The 20,403-nt window shown below is 36.3% G+C and overlaps 1 protein-coding gene across 1 annotated transcript in view; it reads left to right on the top strand.

The window, feature by feature from the left end:
- Positions 1-20,403, top strand: part of kif3ca (kinesin family member 3Ca) — a 41,094-nt gene that overhangs the window by 2,368 nt on the left and 18,323 nt on the right. Inside the window, exons 2-3 of the mRNA XM_079832039.1 lie at positions 18,038-18,139; positions 18,296-18,418. Coding sequence (XP_079688165.1) covers positions 18,038-18,139; positions 18,296-18,418 — 225 coding nt within the window. The remainder of the gene's footprint in view (positions 1-18,037; positions 18,140-18,295; positions 18,419-20,403) is intronic.

A 20,403-nucleotide genomic window follows, 5' to 3' on the forward strand; every position in this document is an offset into this window, starting at 1 on the left:
TAGATAGATAGATAGATAGATAGATAGATGGCAGACAGATAGATAGATAGATAGATAGATAGATAGATAGATAGATAGATAGATAGATAGATAGATAGATAGATAGATAGATAGATAGATAGATAGATAGATAGATAGATAGATAGATAGATGACAGAAAGACAGGCAGACAGATAGATAGATAGATAGACAGACAGATAGATAGATAGATAGATAGATAGATAGATAGATAGATAGATAGATAGATAGATAGATAGATAGATAGATAGATAGATAGATAGATAGATAGATAGAATAATAGATAGATAGATAGATAGATAGATAGATAGATAGATAGATAGATAGATAGATAGATAGATAGATGACAGACAGACAGACAGACAGACAGACAGACAGACAGACAGACAGATAGATAGATAGATAGATAGATAGATAGATATAGATAGATAGATAGATAGATAGATAGATAGATAGATAGATAGATAGATAGATAGATAGATAGATGGCAGACAGATAGATAGATAGATAGATAGATAGATAGATAGATAGATAGATAGATAGATAGATAGATAGATAGATAGATAGATAGATAGATAGATAGATAGATAGATAGATGACAGACGGACAGACAGACAGACAATGGATAGATAGATAGACAGACAGACAGACAGACAGACAGATAGATGATAGATAGATAGATAGATAGATAGATAGATAGATAGATAGATAGATAGATAGATAGATAGATAGATAGATAGATAGATAGATAGATAGATAGATAGATAGATAGATAGATAGATAGATAGATAGATAGATAGATAGATAGATAGACAGAAAGACAGACAGACAATAGATAGATAGATAGATAGATATATAGATAGATAGATAGATAGATAGATAGATAGATAGATAGATAGATAGATAGATAGATAGATAGATAGATAGATAGATAGATAGATAGATAGATAGATAGATAGATAGATAGATAGATAGATGACAGACAGACAATAGATAGATAGATAGACAGACAGACAGACAGACAGACAGACAGACAGACAGACAGACAGACAGACAATAGATAGATAGATAGATAGATAGATAGATAGATAGATAGATAGATAGATAGATAGATAGATAGATAGATAGATAGATAGATAGATAGATAGATAGATAGATAGATAGATGACAGATAGACAGACAGACAGACAATAGATAGATAGATAGATAGATAGATAGATAGATAGATAGATAGATAGATAGATAGATAGATAGATAGATAGATAGACAGACAGACAGACAGACAGACAGACAGACAGACAGACAGACAGTTAGATAGATAGATAGATAGATAGATAGATAGATAGATAGATAGATAGATAGATAGATAGATAGATAGATAGATAGATAGATAGATAGATAGATAGATAGATAGATAGATAGATAGATAGATAGATAGATAGATAGATCATGCTGGTTATCGATCATCAAACGACAGCACCGAATCAAAACGAGGTCAACAAACACTCTGTGTCAGAGATTCAGAACAGAGAACAGGATCCATGTTTCCATGTGCTTTGATCTCGGCTGTCACATCAGAGCGTAACCATGACGACAGAGAGAATTCCTTAACTCTGCTCTCATGCGTGTTCCAACACAATCGTTTGTTGACTTTCTGAGAATGACAATGGTATGCATAATCGTTTTATATATTGGCTGAACACACACACGTCTGTTTTTCCCCATTGATGTTGTCAAAGAAAGAAAAGTACATTTAATAACAGGTTAAAGGCCCTTGGCTGTGTGTGTACTTTGAGGACTCGATCACAGACGGCCAAACCGCTTCACAGCTGATGGTGGTGGACGATGTCCTGCTGCGGTCAACCAATCATGTGCGCTCGTTTTTTCTTAGTTTGCATTAAGCCAATCAAAAGACAGTAGCCAGGCAGTCTGTTCGGTGTAATTGATTACAGTTAACATACTAATAGAGGTCTAATTCTCATCAACTGTGTGTGTGTGTGTGTGTGTGTGTGTGTGTGTGTGTGTGTGTGTGTGTGTGTGTGTGTGTGTGTGTGTGTGTGTGTGTGTGTGTGTGTGTGTGTGTGTGTGTGTGTGTGTGTGTGTGTGTGTGTGTGTGTGTGTGTGTGTGTGTGTGAAGGTGTGTGTGTGTGTGTGTGTGTGTGCGTATGTATGTATGTGTGTGTGTGTGGTCCTGGTAAACCCATTACAGGGAGAAAATTAAATTTTTGGTCCCCATGAGGAAAACAGCTTATAAATCATACTAAATTATGTTTTTTAAAATGTAAAAATACAGAAAGTTTTCTGTGAGGGTTGTTATTAGGGTTATGGGACAGAATATGCAGTTTGTACAGTATGATAATCATTATGTCTATTGAAAGTCCCCACAAAACATCCAATATTTAACGTTCAGTTCAATAACAGTAAAGTTCATCCAAGTTCAATTCAGCTTTAATCAGCTCTTCTGAAGACAACACTGTTATCTGAAATAGTCATGTGATCCGATTCATTTTGTGATGACTGAATGCATGACATCACGTCTTCATGTGTACTTGTGCATTATTGTGTCACAGATTCGTTTAAAATGAATTTATATTGTTCAACTCTTCATTCTCATATCAAAGGTGTTTGCTGAAGTTGTGGTCAGATGCAGGAGGAGGTTTAAGATTGAAAGGGAGTTCAGTTTTATAAATAACCATCATTATTGGTGGGTCATTTCCTGACAGGTGATGACTCATCACGACCTCATCCTGTTCTCTGGGCTGTTAGCCAATCACAACACACAATCTCAAACAATAACAGCGACACAGGAAGCACATCACTGCGTGTCTGATCACTAACAGGACTGTGTTCAGAATGGCATATTAGTTTACTGCTCACTGTATAGTGACGGCAGTCTTGACCAGGCCTTGACTTTAACTGTTTTGCTCACCAGCCACTGTGGCTAGTGGTTTTCCAAAGTTTTCACTGGCCACACTTTGACGTAGATACCACAGGGAAAATCTGCCATTTATATTTTTTATATTATCTCATAATTTGGCAGCAGGTTTATTAGGCTACTGTCACTTTAAGACTTGACGCAGGGATCCATTATACTGTTACACATGTGTTTTCTTTCTCAACTGTTTTCATTCACCTAAAACATAACTGAATGTGTTTACTTGAATACTCGCCAAGACCGGCCTTTTGACATTATTTTGTGTGTGTTTGACTGTTTTTAGTACTAAACAACAGAATTTAGTACTGAGCGGTGGCTTTATGTGCCGCACGTTGGGTGTGAGCACAAAATCTGAGGGAATGAGTAAAATTATGCGCTATATGCAAATTCCCACGCCAAAATTCAAGCCCTGTAATACCAAAAATATTCGAACGAATGAAATGAGCAAATGAAACAATGATAACGAGATAAGGATAATGAGTGAATGCTCTCTGCACATAGTATACGTTCATCAAATACTTTTACATCAAACCCGTTAAATCCCAGCCTCAAACCATTCAGAAGTACCGGTACTTACAGCAGGGCCGGCTCTAGCTCTTTGGTTGCCCTAGGCGAGATTGAGTTTGAGAATGCAGAACAAGCCATTCAGAAAAAATTGGGCACAAATGGGTTAAGTATTTATAAAAACTATATAAACAAAAATGCTCCTATAGTTACTCCAAGACTTAAAAAGCTAATTATGACTTTATAGTCACTCCAACACTTCAAGAAAATCAAGAAAATTAAGACTTGAAGGATCAACTGCAATAAATTGGTCATACACAAATGCTAGAAAGAATGTTCAAGGATATTTACCAAATATTAACTCCATAAACTGTGCAACAACTCTCTTAAGCACCTATACCCTCTACAAACAAAAGTGCTGTTATGGATACACTGTACTTACCACTACAAAATTAAAATATATAAGTTCTTGTAGCTCTATCCCTATCTTAAATAATAAAAGATGAACAGTTGTTTCTGGCATTTCTATTCACCTTCAAAATTGACGCAGCATAAAAATTTGGCTCGTCTGGATTTCCTTATTGTCAGTGAAATGCGTAGTAATATGTAGATAACTAGCTAGCTAGTTATAGCTTAGTGACAGCAATAAAACGTCCAATGCCGTCCAATATTAGTTGATAATATCGATAATACAAAGTAAATTTATTATGTTTGACACCTTTATGGCTGAGATGAGAAGACTTACCTCTATACTGGGCTTTCTTTTGATCGTCTGCCTTTCTCTTTTTCCGTCCCTGTGCACTCGAGGGTTTAACGTTAGACCGCTTCATTTTTGAAGAATGCGCCAGTGATGAGCACTTGCCTGACCTAACGCCTGAACGCCTGTGCTCGACAATACTCACCATCAATTCAATCTAATAATCAGGTTAAGTAATTAAACTAAAGATAGATTAAATTAAAGCTTGCCTATAGCAAACGCCGGCCCTGACTTAAAGGAACTGTATGTAAGAAATGTATTTCAATTAATCATAAAATGGCCCTGATATGTCACTAGACATTAAGAAATCATGTTAATTTCAAATACTTATATCACTGACAACAGTTGTCCGGCCAAGATATTGTCATTTTAAAAGTGAAGTTGCAGCCCTCAACTGATGTTGATGTTGACATGTTGTGTTTTGGCCTGAAGCGCCACCCTCCACCTGTCTACCAATCACGATGTCCGTAGTGTTTCTGCATTCGGGTTGCCAGCTCTGCTCTAGTTACCAAAGCTGCAGCTACAAACTTTTTGGATAAACAATGTCTAACTTTACGAAACCTAAACGACCTCGTTATGAATCAGAAAAACGTCGTGACAGTGTCCGAAATAAAACAAGGATTTGTATAAGAGATGCCTTTGAAAGATGGAGACGGCTGAAAACGGAGAATAATTTGAAGACTAATGCCAACGTTGCTAATTTTCTCCTGGACAGGTAAGGTTCATCTATGTTTGGCTAACTTGTACTTATTGTAAATGGACATTTCAAATATTCATGACAGTCGAACAAAGTTATGCATGTTCGTGCAAAGTAACGTTAGGTTAGCGCAGATGGAGGAGGTGGGTCATTGAATTGAAAAGGTAACGTTAAGGAATTGTTTGGTAAATAAAAACGGCGAGTCGTCATTGCTAACATTAGTAATGCATTATCAGAGCCCGTTTCTCTGTCATTATGCTGGGAGGCTGAGGAAAACAACATTAGCACGCCTATTATGGCAATGTGAAAACGTATTTGAGACAGTAGCCTAACGTTACCTCTGTAAAAATTATTCCTCATTCGTTCTTCGCATATATAGTGGACAAAACATGCTGCAAGTTGACCTGTATGACCATTGCTAATGTTATTTAGCTTTGCTGTAATTTTATTATAGTATTTTTTCATGTGGGAATGTACTGTCACATACGAGCGTTCATATTTACGATTATATTTGGCTAATCGCCATTAGTACATTTTTGCGATTCATAATTACTTCACAAAACATCGCTCTTGAAGCATAAACATAATTAACAGAAAGAAAAAAAACCTCGTCACTTGCCATTGAAAGCTCCTTGCTGCAGGCTACGTTCCTGCTGGATCCTGCAGCCTATCTGGCAACCTCGAGTCAGGGGGAGGGGGAGAGGGGAGACACCGCTCAACAGTAATTTGAAAGTGATTGCAGTACCAGTTTTGGCCACAGTCCTACATACAGCTCCTTTAAGTAGAAACCTATACATAGAAGCAAATTTGAAAGAAAAACGTCAGACAGACTTAGAGGCTTTTGCATCTGAAGTCTTCATATTATATATAAAGTTCATCCCGCCAAAGTGGCTAGGAGGAGTGACTGTGCTACACGGACAGACATTTTTTTTTTCGTATCATATATTTTACTAATTATCATAAATTAGGTATCATTCGAAAGCTTACGAACTCAAAATTCATGCTGTGAAAACTGCTTTGAAATTGGACGTTGCGTTACCATGGAAATGGTACTTTAAATTCTTCTAGCAGGCTCCTCCCCTAGTGAGCGGTGTCATGTTTCATATTACAACATTTATTTGAATTGCTTTATAATCAAAATCTTTTCTAATCTTGACAAAACAGTCTCAAGGTTCCATATTTGGTGACCGTTTTGTGATGGAAGTGACATTTGGACAGAAATTTACAGGAAAATGCATCAAAAAAACAATCAATAGAATTTCAATGACACCCGGTGGCTATTTGTGGTAAAGCGCCCTAAACAAAATCTCATGGGGACTTCAATTTTTGTGATATCAACTTCAAATTTGGAACAAAACTTGGTTTGACATATGGCTTTGATTTTATAGTAATTTTTAGATTAAAACATTTTTGTAAAATATATATTTTATTGAAAATAATAAATATTTAGAACAGTATTTTTTATTTACAGTAAATTTAAACTTCCATAACTTTTTCATACGTTCATATTTTGAAATGCATTCACTTCAGCAATAATCTGCTGAGTGTCTGTTTTAAAACAAGACCAAATTGTAGCGAATATACTGTAGGTCTATATTCCAAAGCATTCTTGAATTACAGCCCTTTAAGTTTGGATAGTGCATTTTCATGTGTATTCTCAAAAAAGGGGGTGACAGTTAATTAAGACAAGTCCTTTCACTCGGCGGCCATCTTTGAAACGCCTCTCGGGCATGTGCCTATCTCTTTGAATGGGGAAACATCAAATTCTCTAAAACGGTTTTACAAGCTCACGATTGAATTTCATATTTGAAATCACCAATGAAATCTGACAAAAACTGTCTCATAAATGTGGTTTCTAAATGCTTGAATCATTAAAAAAAAACTGCATTTTCAGCCTGGACAAATCTAATGTAAATGCGCAATCCTAAACGCGCAATGCCTGTTTCTATAGCAACCGGAGCTTCTAGCCAGCTGCAGTGATGCGATGACTTTACTAATCAATGATTGGCCCTTTCATTTAGAAGGCGGGGCACCATAGTGAGAGTTGCACTTTCTCCCATTCATATGTAATCGGAACGGGAACCGTTTCTCAAAACCAAGTCCTCTTCTCCTCTTTTCCTCTTCATTAAAAAAAAAAAACATATTAATAGCCACACAAATGTAGTTCAGGCACACGTACATTGATTATCTTCACTGCATATATTTATAACAAAACAAAATATAAAACACAACCCTGGCTCTTTTCGTTTACATTATTATTATTTTTTACATATTAATATGTGGTTCACGCAATACGTGTGCATATATGATTATCTTCACTTTAATACAATTAAATATGACATAAAACACAACCCAGTCTCTTTTTGTTAAATGTTTTGTTTTAATGATCATAGAAATAAATGAAACTTGACTTTGCCCTCAGCCAAAACGAATAGCCAGGGAGCAAATGATAGATTCATGAGACCAAAGATCGCCCATTCGATATACACAAGATGAATTATATATCATGTTTAACCACTACAGAGACATCCATATCAGAGTCAGTGGCAAACGTCAGAAGGTCTAGCCGAGGTTAGGCTGCTCTCACCGGGGTTAACGAGCGCTGAGCACCCGCTGATCGACTGGATCAAAATTTCAAATAGGCAATCTCTTTATAAATAAACCACAGATTTGAGCTTTAAACAAGTACATTCTCACCTGAGTCTTAAAACTACATTTCGTGACATAATAACAGTGGGTTTTCTCATCCACTACTGACACTTGTTGGTTGGTGCGAGATGCATTCTGGGATACATGTCTGTCTGAAGTCCACACAAGTCTCCTCTCGATGCATCCTCGATAAAAGGGGCGGATCAAGGACACATCCGGGGATTTGAACTGTACTTGGCTAGATGTGAACTTTGAATTGGAACAGTACTCGAGCAGTGACTGATGACGATTCACAAGTCCATGAGAAAACAAGCATATTGAGAAACGGTCATAGACTATAAGAAAATTACACCACGGTCACATGACTCCTCTTTCAGTCTTTGTTTAGAAACATTTTCCCTGAAAGTTTGAGTTATAATACAACCCCAAATCAGAAAAAGTTGGGACAGTATGGAAAACGCAAAAAAAAAGAAAAAAAGAAGTGATTTCTAAATTTACTTTGACTTGTATTTCATTGCAGACAATATGAACAAAAAATATTTCATGTTTTGCCTGGTCAACTTCATGTCATTTGTAAATATGCATCCTTTCCTGTCATTCAGACCTGCAACACATTTCAAAAAAAGTTGGGACAGTAAAGCATTTACCACTTTGTAATGTTGCCATTCCTTTTCACAACATTTTAAAGACGTTTAGGGACTGAAGACACCAAGTGATGAAGTGTTTCAGGTGTAATTTTGTCCCATTCTTCCTGCAAACAAGTCTTAAGGTGGGCAACAGTACGGGGTCTTCGTTGTCGCATTTTGCGCTTCAAAATGCGCCACACATTCTCTATTGGAGACAGGTCGGGACTGCAGGCAGGCCAGTCAAGTACCCGTACCCTCTTCCTCCGCAGCCAGGACTTTGTAATGCGTGCAGAATGTGGTTTTGCATTGTCTTGTTGAAATATGCATGGACGTCCCTGGAAAAGATGTCTTCTTGAAGGCAGCATATTATGCTCCAAAATCTCTTTTCAGCATTAATGGTGCCTTCACAGAAGTGCAAGTTACCTTTGCCAAGGGCACTGACACAACCCCATACCATGACAGACCCTGGCTTTTGGACTTGTTGCTGGTAACAGTCTGGATGATCCTTTTCTTCTTTGGTCCAGAGCACACGGCGTCCATTCCTCCCAAAAAAAACCTCAAATACTGATTCATCTGACCACAGTACACGTTTCCACTGTGTGATGGTCCATCCCAGATGCCTCCGAGCCCAGAGAAGTCGACGGCGCTTCTGGACACTGTTAACATAGGGCTTCCTTTTGGCACAGTACAGTTTTAACTGGCATTTTTGGATGTAACTACGTATTGTGGTACTTGACAAAGGTCTGCCAAAGTAGTCCTGAGCCCATGTGGTGATATCGCTTATAGATGAATGACGATTCTTGATGCAGTACCGCCTGAGGGATCGGAGATCACGGTTGTTCAGCTTAGGCTTGCGCCCTTGTCCTTTACGCACTGAAATTCCTCCAGATTCCTTGAATCTTTTAATTATGTTATGCACTGTTGAATGTGAAATATCCAAATCTCTTCCTATCTTTCTTTGAGGAACATTGTTTTTAAACATTTCAATAATTTTCTCACGTATTTGTTGGCAAACTGGCGATCCTTGGCCCATCTTTGCTCCTAAAGGATTAGACCTTTCTTGGATTCTGCTTTTGCACCAAATCATGATTACAATCACCTGTTGACATCACCTGTTTCAAATCACATCATTATTAAACCATTTTACCTCATTACTAGCCCTAAATTGCTCCTGTCCCAACTTTTTTTGAAATGTGTTGCAGATCTGAATGACAGGAAAGGATGCATATTTACAAATGACATAAAGTTGACCAGACAAAACATGAAATATTTTGTGTTCATATTGTCTGCAATGAAATACAAGTCAAAGTAAATTTAGAAATCACTTCTTTTTTTTTTTTTTTTTGCGTTTTCCATACTGTCCCAACTTTTTCTGATTTGGGGTTGTAGTAATAGTAGGGATTATTCCACTCTAAACATTTTAAAGTTACATGCGAGTTACATCCAGTTATCATCTTGGAAATATAAAAAGTTATTTCATATTTTAAATCCATTTTTGTGTAAAAATTGTAACATTTGGTTGTCCAGTCCAATAATAAGCCAAAAAAAACAATGTTCAACGCTGCAAAAATACGATGTGAATAGAAACCTTTGCAGCAAATTTAATTTAAATATGCTGTTATCGACACTTTTCACCATTGTTTTTTTAGCTGTGCAGTCGTGATATTTTCTTAAATATTGTAACATAAAAACAATTGTAAGTAAAACAAAGATTATTAAAGTGTTTACAAGAAAATTTTGGTCTTGCTACTTCAAAAAGTCATGTTTAATTCAATGTGCTGCTTGCTGTTTCTTTGTAATTTTTTGTGAAATGTACTATTCCTGAGTGAAAGTAGTTTCAAAGTAAATTCTACACCAAATTTCTTTTTTTCAGTGTTTTTTTACGAAAATGTACAGTCTGAAATGTTTGCATACAGAATATTTGCATATTATGGACAGTATACATGCTGCACATATACTGTAGTATGAGTGGTATGGTGCCGTTCCAAACATAGCTCATGACTCAGTTTTTGCCCCAGATTCATTCTGCCACTCCAGTCTTTAATTGAGAATCCCCAGCGCTCGTGTCCTTGTTTTACCTGTGGATCAGACTAAACCACTTCACATACACTTTTAGCCTTTAATGTCTGTTTACAACGCTGTTTTCTGGCTTAATTATAGTGTCATTTAAGGAAACGACGTGGGGGCGAGACAGACAGACAGGAAGAAACCTAATTATACTGTGTCCTCTGGGATTGTTTGTGTTTGTGGCTGTATTTGGAGTAGCATAGTATCATAGTTAGAGAGTCAGACTGGTTGTGGTTCGATTCTCAATATCGACAGGAAATGACTGACACCTATCCCCCAATCGGCTCAGTGAATGGCTGCTACGGCTGTGTCCACGGTTTGCAAATTCCACCTTCACATGTCATTTTCACTATTTACTCAGTAGTACCAGTGTTTTTATTGTTAACACATATAACAAAACCAAATCAATAGCTGCATAATTAATTGTGATTTCACAGACACCCACACAATATTAATCCTAAACAACAGAGATTCGGCTATGTCTATTAAAGCTATGACCCGATCACAGCGGAACATTTAAATCTGCCACTGAGCCAGAGAGAGCAGTAGTTATCACAGAAGTACTGGGATAAAAGTTTATGGCCTGGTTTCACAGACAGAGCTTAGATTAAGCCAGGTTTAGGCCTTAGTTCAATTAGGGCTTTTATAAACATGCCGTAGAAAATTACTAGTGCGCATCTTGAGACAAAACAATGACAGTGGCATATTTTAAGATATGTCCCTGCACATTGCTTTCAGGTAAACCAGCTCAAACGTGTATTTTAGTCTGGGACTAGTTTAAGATTTGTCTGTGAATCTGGGGGAATAGTTTGTAGCCTAAATTAAAGGGGTCCTATAATGCCCCTTTTGACAAGATGTAAAATAAGTCTCTAACCCTAACCATAACCTTAATCCTAACCCAGAGTGTGTATGTGATGTTTTAGCTCAAAATATTTTTTTATAGCATGTTAAAACTTTTTGAGGGTTAGCATAAATGCACCGTTTTTGTGTGTGTCCCTTTAAATGCAAATTAGCTGCTGCTCCCGGCCTCCTTTTAAAGAAGAGGGCGGGGCTTCAAGAGTTCACGCAGACACGCACTGAAAATGTCAAACTGTTCAGCCTTTTATGTTCAAACCAGAGTCGGACAATGATGGAGAGACTCAAGAAGAAGTGTAACACGTAGAATGCTACCAAACGTTTCTGAATGGTTAGTTGATGAATTTATGGAGCTGATGTGGAGTTAACTATCTTCAAGTCATTGATTAGCATATTCTGTCATGGTAATCACGTGTGGGAACTGTTGTAAAATGCCTTCAGAGCCTGAGAATATCTGCTGCATGAAGATAGAACAGGTATAGTTTAGTTTAATTACGGTTATAACTTATGTTGTCATCTTGCTTTTATGACATGCTATTGCATTTGTGATACTGGATTGCAATAAATGTGAAAAGACGGATGTGACAGCATGAGCAGACTCAAATGTGCTCGACTACAACCGCTCTTCCTCTTCTCAACATGACCTTTGTTGTGTGTTCCCAGGGGTGGGGTTTATGTAAATTTTAGGGTTTGTGATGTCACCAGCTCATTGTAGTCCCTACCAGCCGTTTGTTGTAGTCCTAAAAAAAAAAAAATCCCTTTGCTTTGAACTCGGAGCGTCGTAACTGTGCAGATGTTGTTTATGCTCAAACAGCAACATTACAAAGTAACTAAAGTTAAAAAAGGATCATTATAATCGACCACCCATTTAAAGGTGCTCTAGAATGAGTTGAAACAATATTTTAAATTGTTCTCTGGTATCTACGTAGAGGCTATGTGGCTTATTTAAGGGGCAAAAACTGTCCAGATATGGTTTTACAGGTCCATTTACAACCCTAGAAATTGTCCCTAGAATGAAATCGTCTGCTTTTGCCTTATTTGGAAGGGTTATGAATAATAATGTTGAGCTCTGCTCTGATTGGCTCATTTCAGTAGCTCACACAAGTGCAGTTATTCAGCAAACACAATCGCAAACAGCACAAGCGGCTCGTGAGTTTGCCAGAGCCTCTAGTAAATCACATGCTATTTTGCTAGTTGTCTATTCAAATTCATGGGATCATGATCTCTATTAAAAAAAAAAAAAAAAAACATGATTCTCAATTTATTCAGAATCATGCAGCTCTAACCAAAACAATTACAAATCATTTTTGTTTGAAATAAACCTGAAATAAAATAGAATATAAATATGAATAACTTAAACATAATTGTAACTTTGGCAAATTTAAATGTAAATAACATTACTAAAACTGAAATAAAAATAAAGAAAAAAAAAAAACAAGCCTAAATTAAAATAAAAGCTCATTCAAAGTATACTGAATAATACTGATTTTTGCTGTATCTTTGTAAATGGAATTTCCAGATGATCTACTAAAAATGTCCTTCTTGATTTATTTGATCAGGCAGCCAAAAGTTGAACACCACTTGCTGAATTTAACATGTCACAATATATCGTTATATAATATACATGTAGTAGTAGTATGAGCTACTCAATTCCAAACATAGCCTGTGTGTGCTGACAGTAAACATCAGTCATTGGCTTTCTCCCAGGATGCTTTGCTGAAATATTGATGCGTCAGCGTCTATGTGCAGGCGGGCGGAGCTTCCGTCTGAAGCTCCTGGCCAATGAATTCCTCACCCGTGTGAATACATAATGAGCCAGACTCGTCCTGAGCTCTGTTGCCATGGTGACTGGAGTGTGGGGGGTCTGGATGGAAAGGTCTCTGTTAAACAAGAGCATCTTCACTGCTGAGATGAGAGTGTGTGTTTCTGTGTGTGTGTGTGATGACGGAGCGTCATGCTGACGGTTCCCCTGAGGCCAATGTCTATTTTAAACTGGCAGTAAAAGGCATCTCTCTGTTTCTCTCTTTCTCTATACTGTATGGTATTTTCCATCACTACTGTAATAGTAAATATCACGTACAAGCAGTCGAAATATGTGTAAAGGGTTTTGCATTTCCATTTCATTTAAATTTATTTTTCATTTCATTTTGTGAATAACATTTGTGACCCTGGACCACAAAACCAGTCATAAGGATCACATTTTTTGAAATTGAGATTTATACATCATCTGAAAGCTGAATATATAAGCTTTCCAATCATGTATGGTTTGTTAGGATAGGACAATATTTGATGAGAATCTGGAATCTGAGGGGGCAAAAAAATCGAAATATTGAGAAAATTGCCTTTAAAGTTGTCCAAATGAAGTCCTTAGCAATGCATATTACTACTAATAATAAATTTTTGATATATTTACAGTAGGAAATTTACAAAATATCTTCATGGAACATAATCTTTACTTAATATCCTAATGATTTTTGGCATAAAAGAAAAATCGATAATTTTGACCCATACAATGTAGGGCTGGGTATCGATTAAAAAAACGTATCTGTGAAGTATTTTATACAATTTTGTTTTTATGGATATTTTGATTTATTTATTCTAAAACATTAAAAGGATATTGGATGATTTTAAGCAATTTTCAGTACACGACAACGACAAGCTTTTCTTGCGATTTTGCCGCCCGTCGTGTGTGGCAGTTACTTTTCACACACAAGAAGCGTGTTCATACCTGGACACAAATAGTTGCTGTGGTAACGAACAAGAATACCTTAACGTGCTGCCTTATGTGGACTAACTTTTATTTGAGGAAATCTGTTTATAATATAAGCTATTAGGTTTCAATTAGTGGTCCTGCGCTGTCTATTGACTCCGTTGATTTGAATATGTCTATAATGGCTAACGTACATGCTTAAGTGAACGCTCAAGTTTAATACAGTGATCATAATGCAGGGCAAGCATTCGCATGCATGTGATCTATTTTTAGCAGTTGTGTGCTCGGCTGTGGGGGTGTTGCAACGTCTGGGTGATGTCTCATCAAATGCTTCCGCAGATTTGTAGTATTACTACAGCATTTCACCTCAGCATTACAAACGTCAACAACGCACCGGAAGCCGCCATTTAAGCACTGAATGAATTAATGAATGACAGGCGCGCCTCTCGCTCCTTTGTAACATTGCGCAAGGCCAATAAGAGGGTGACATCTAGTGGAGAAGACTTGTAATTAGATTTACGTTAAAGGGTTAGTTCACCCAAAAATGAAAATTCTGTCATTAATTACTCACCCTCATGTCGTTCGACCCCCGTAAGTCCTCCGTTCATATTCGGAACACAAATGAAGATATTTTAGTTGAAAGCTGATGCTGAGAAAGGCTTCAGATAGGCCTCCATTGGCATTCAGTACATTTACACTCCCAAGACGCATAAAAGGAACTAAAAACGTTGTTACAAAGTCCATCTCACCACAGTGACTCTACAATAATTTTACGATACAACGACAATAGTTTTTGTGCGCAAAAAAAAATCAAAATAACACCTTTATCCAACTTGTTCTTGTCTTCCGTGTGTGCCTCCACGACGCATGCGCGAGAATATGACGCAGATCCGGCGCTCGGACACATGACCCAGAAGGGATTTGTTTACAAGCAGAGGAAGACGCGCGTGTCTAAGCTGTTGAATTCTACATTGATCGTGCTTTAGGTCTCGGTGTAGTGCTCAAAATGGGGCTAAAGTGCGCATTTCATGGATTCCCGAACCCCGGCGCTACGTCATATTCTCGCGCATGCGTCGTGGAGGCACACACGGAAGACAAGAACAAGTTGGATAAAGGTGTTATTTAGATTTTTTTTTGCGCACAAAAACTATTGTCGTCGCATCGTAAAATTATTGTAGAGCCACTGTGGTGAGATGGACTTTGTAACGACGTTTTAAGCGCCTTTTATGGGTCTTGGGAGTGTAAATGTACTGAATGCCAATGGAGGCCTATCTGAAGCCTTTCTCAGCCATCAGCTTTCAACTAAAATATCTTCATTTGTGTTCCGAATATGAACGGAGGACTTACGGGTGTCGAACGACATGAGGGTGAGTAATTAATGACAGAATTTTCATTTTTGGGTAAACTAACCCTTTAATCTTATGTTCAATGTTTGCGGAAATAAATATGGGAAAAAATCGATTTGTGGCCTTTGAGAATCGATTTTGAATCGACCACATTTTTAAAAACGATTAATCGAAAGATACAAATTTTTGCGCAGCCCTAGTACAATGCATTGTTGGCTATTGCCACAAATATACCCGTACGACTTATGACTGTTTTTTTTGGTCCAGGGACACATTTATTATATTATAATTGTTTTGGACTTTTGGTACTGACTGAGTTACTAAAACTGAAATAAAAATAAATTAATATTATATAGAAATATTAAAAAAATCAAAAACTAAACAAAATATGACAAAAGCACATAATAAAATGACTAAAATTAAAATATATATATTATAAATATTTAAAAAAAGGTTCATTCAAAATATGAATCAGTCTCAGATCTGAGTGTGTTTTTGAAGCTCCAAAAAACGCATCCATCCATCATAAAAGTAATCCATACGGCTCCAGGGGGTTAAAAAAGGCCTTCTGAAGCGAAGTGATGTGTTTTTTTTAAAGAAAAATATCCATATTTAAAACTTAATGAACTATAATCACTGGCTTCCGGCAGCGGCCGTACACACGTTCACGAGAATCAAAAAGGAGGTGACCTCTGACCCGTCATATGACGTAGGCGCAGCGTAAGCCTGGGTGAGAATTGATGAGCGCGGAAGCACAGAGGATAGAGCAAAACAAAATGCTGGTCATGAATTAGAAGTCTAAAACAAGAAAAAATGTCTGAGGTTTTTGATACAAGAGAAGAGGAGCTCCGTCATATGTCAGGTCACTCCCATTGGAAAGCTTGGAAGAGCCAGGATATTATTTCATATAACTCTCTCTGATTGTGTTTGGCTGAAAGAAGAAAGACATATACACCTAGGATGGCTTGAGGCTGAGTAAATCATTTTTGGGTGAACTATCCCTACTGCACCCAATGTTATGTCACCTAATTAATATTCATGAGCATGCTGATGAGGTTTAGAACTAACTCCTCCCCTCTGTGTGGCTGTACATTAACGCAGGAAGGTTTTGGTTTCATCCCTTGGGACAAAAAGCACTTTCTCCCCATCTTTCCATGTCTCTGTTATTTTCTTTCTGTTATTTTTGTCTATTCATCTTCCTCCTCCGTTCCAGTCCCGTGATCAGAAAGACAGAGAGAGAAATGAATTGTATTCTGTGTGTGTAAACCACAGAGACGTGTCCCGTGAAGTCTGATGATGTGTTCTGTTTTGGATGTTATATGAGCGCTGGTCTGATGGGCCGTGCGGGTCAGCTGTAGTTCTGGGCTCAGTCTTTGTTCTTGTGCCTGTTGTGGCCTTTTGACAATAATCTTTGTGTGTCGCTAAAGCCGAGAGCCGCTGCTGTCCACAAAGAGAGCTCTGTGGTGTCGGGTGGGGGAAGGACGCTGAGGTTATTTTCATCATGCATTCGAAAAGGTCCTTCACACTGACAGCGATTTGTAGCCGTTTTCAATGAGAGTTGGTGATTTCAGACAATGTGAGAGACAGTGATTCTTTGTGGTGCAACAACATTGAGCGGTTTCATATTTGTGCAGCATCACACTGGGTAGCTCCGCCCACGGTGAGCTCTCATTGGTTCAAAGTTCCTCTCTATATATATAGGTTTTTATTCAAACTAATTAATACTTTATTATTATGCAAGGATGCATTAAATTGATCAAAATGTATAATGTTACAAAAATAATATTATAAATATACATAATTTTATATATATATAAATATATATACATATATATATACATATATATTGAACTTTATATTCATCAAAGAATCCTGGAAAATAACTTTAAATGTATAAAAATATTTATACATCATTTTAGTATTGTACTGTCTTTTATTTGTTAGTTTTTAATAATAAAAAATAAAATGTAAATATTTAAAAAATCCAGTAAAAAACAACTCTTACACTTTCATTGAGAATAATGGGAAATATAAAATATATTTTTTATTTTAAATGAATAATTTTTAGGGCTGTCAAAAGATTGATCGCATCCAAAATAAAAGTTTGTGTTTACATAATATATGTGTGTGTACTCTGTTAATTATTATTTATATATAAATACACACACATTCATGTATATATTTAAGAAATATTTGCATGTATATACTGTATGTACATTTATATAATCTATAATATATATAAATATAAATGTTTTATATATAAAAATAATATTTTTTTCTTAAATATATACATGCTTGTGTGTGTATTTATATATAAATAATAATTAACAGAGTACACACACATATATTATGTAAACACAAACTTTTATTTTGGATGCGATTAATCGCGATTAATCTTTTGACAGCCCTAATAATTTTGTAATTTTAATAATTGAATAATACAATTGATATAAAATATAATAATAGTATGATAAAAAAAGTAATAATCAGAAATGTTTCTTGATTTCTGAAGGATCATGTGACACTGAAGACTTAAAATATTATAAAATATATTCAAATAGAAAACTGTTATTTAAAATAGTATTAATATTTCACAATATTACAGTTTTTACTATATTTTTCATCAAATACTGTAAATGCAGCCTTGGTGAGCAGAAGAGATTAAAAACATTAAAAAAATCGTACCAACCCAAACTTTTGAACAGTAGTGTATATAAATAAGAGTAAAAGTAAAATAAATCACTCTAAAAACGTTTTCTTCAGGTTGGGGTATGTCTTTAGTCATTATAATGCGCTTTATTTAAAAGCAGTTGAAGGCTATGATATCATGTCCTAATTAGTGTGACCTCTACATGTGATCTTCTGGTTGCTAGGCGATGGAGAGCAAGCTGCTGGTTGGTGGGAAGAACATTATTGATCACACTAATGAGCAACAGAAGATGATTGAACAGAAAAGACACGAGATTGCCGAACAGGTAACACACACACACAGTTTTAATGTTTACATTACACTAGTGGCACAAAAACACACTGTATCCCATACACTGCATGTGCATGGCATTCTGGGCTCTGTAACGACAACTCTGTGTGCAAATGTGTGTGTGTGTGTGTGTGTGTGTGTGTGTGAGCAGACACGCAGAGAGAGGGAAATACAGCAGCAGATGTTGGATCAGGATGAGGAGACATTAGAACTCAGAGAAACGTTCTCCTCACTGCAACAGGAGGTGGAAGCCAAGACCAAGAAACTCAAAAAGGTGAGATACACACACACACGCACACACACACTCACACACAGCTGAACTGAGGGGAAGCGTGGTGTAGATTGTAGAAGCTCATATGCTGATGGCTTCACATTCAGAGGTTGCTAATCAAGAGAACGTCCCTCTTTTGGCACCTGTTGCTCTTAACATTCAACAATTGTGAGATACTTCATCTCATTTGATTGCTTTCTGTTTTTATTTGGAACTTGATGGATGCAAAGCAGATTATTCATAACAAATGAATGTCCCATATTGTATTTTCACAGTCCACCATGTTTATGTATCGCTCCCACATGTACATAACGTAAAAATAAGTTTTTCCACAAAGATAAACTAATGTGTATATATATATATATATATATATATATATATATATATATATATATATATATATATATATATATATATATATATATATATATATTAGTGTTGTCAATCGGTTAAAAAAAAACTAATTAATTTGACATTTTTCTGTAATTAATCATGATTAATCGCACCTAAAATGCTAGTTTTTTATATATTTTTATATAGTAATAATTTTACATTTAATCTCCAAATTAATGTACATAAAGACAGTAGTCTATATTTTAAATATTTGTTTAATGGGTTTTTTTTTTTTTGTAAGAAGGCCAGTATCACTGATACCCAGCAGTGTTGGGTAACGCATTACAAGTAAGTTGAGTTACGTAATCAGATTACTTTTTCAAGTAACTAGTAAAGTAACGCATTACTTTGAAAATTCACAACTAAATATCTGAGTTATTTTTTCACATTTATTTCAGTGACAGCTCTCTTGTCCCCGTGTAGAAAAATCTAGAGTAAGCGCACAGGCGTTGTGTGTAAACATGATGGTTATTGTAGTTCTAGACTAAATGCAAGCTTTTTTTCATCTCACTTGCACAATAAAGATTCAGTACTCCTCAAAATGAATAAAATCAGTCGAATGCAAAATCACAATACTATGCAAACCTCCAATAATTAAATGTAAAATAAAACAAATATTTTATGCATTTAATCTACCTTTATTGACCAATGTCTTGCTGCTAACCTTCGATGATTCAGTTAAACCATGAGCAAAAATGACTCGATTTTTAGTTTTTATTGGTAAAACTTTTTTCTCCTGTGTCCTATTCTTCCATTATCCAAAATGACAGAACAGCTGAAAGGTTTGTTTAAACCTTGACGGTGGTCCTGTGATAATATTAGTCTCTGTGATTTAGCCAGGATTTGGAGGGTCGTATATATTTTTGCGAGGTTTTTGTTTCTTGTGCGCACTTTTGTCCATATTCCGCGAAGAATGGAGGCTGCATTCATAACGCGCACCGTTATAAATGCCTGTGCGGCTGTGCACATTATACTTTCACTTTAGAATTAGAGACAATTTGGGAGCGAATTGCTTGAAAGGTGTGTTCAAAATTATTCTTAATGAAAAACAGTACAATGACAAGCTCGCTTAAATGGGCGCTTTTACATTTAGCTTTGAAACCAAATCTTCCGCCGTCGTATTGTCAGCTCCTCACTCTTGTGAGAAATGAAATCTGATTCCTGCTGCTGGTCTGTGCTCACTTCTCTAACTGAACTAAATTATTTTTATTACTATACAAAATAAAAACGATGGTGGGAAAATGATGTAACCGGTGTAACACCGACTACTGCAACAAGCATAGATAACATATAGCAGCACGCGGTAAGGAACTGTTGTTTATGATACATCATACAGCTATCTCTATAACAAAAAAATATTTACAAGTCTTGACATCATATCCGGAAGATAAGTCAGTAAATACGAGTAAAATCACAGGCTTTGCTTATCCCGTGCGAAATTCAGATGTGGGGGGGGGTAATTTCTAAATCACACGAGGTCCCCAGATAATACTAATCCCGTGCGAATAGGGCTAAAGCTGCGCCCTCTACTGTTCATCCGTGAATTTGCATTTTTACCTCAGCCTGAGGCTTATCATTTCAATTTTGTTATGAAG

The sequence above is a fragment of the Gobio gobio genome (genome assembly GCF_949357685.1).
Source record: "Gobio gobio genome assembly, chromosome: 12".
Classification (NCBI taxonomy): domain Eukaryota; kingdom Metazoa; phylum Chordata; class Actinopteri; order Cypriniformes; family Gobionidae; genus Gobio; species Gobio gobio.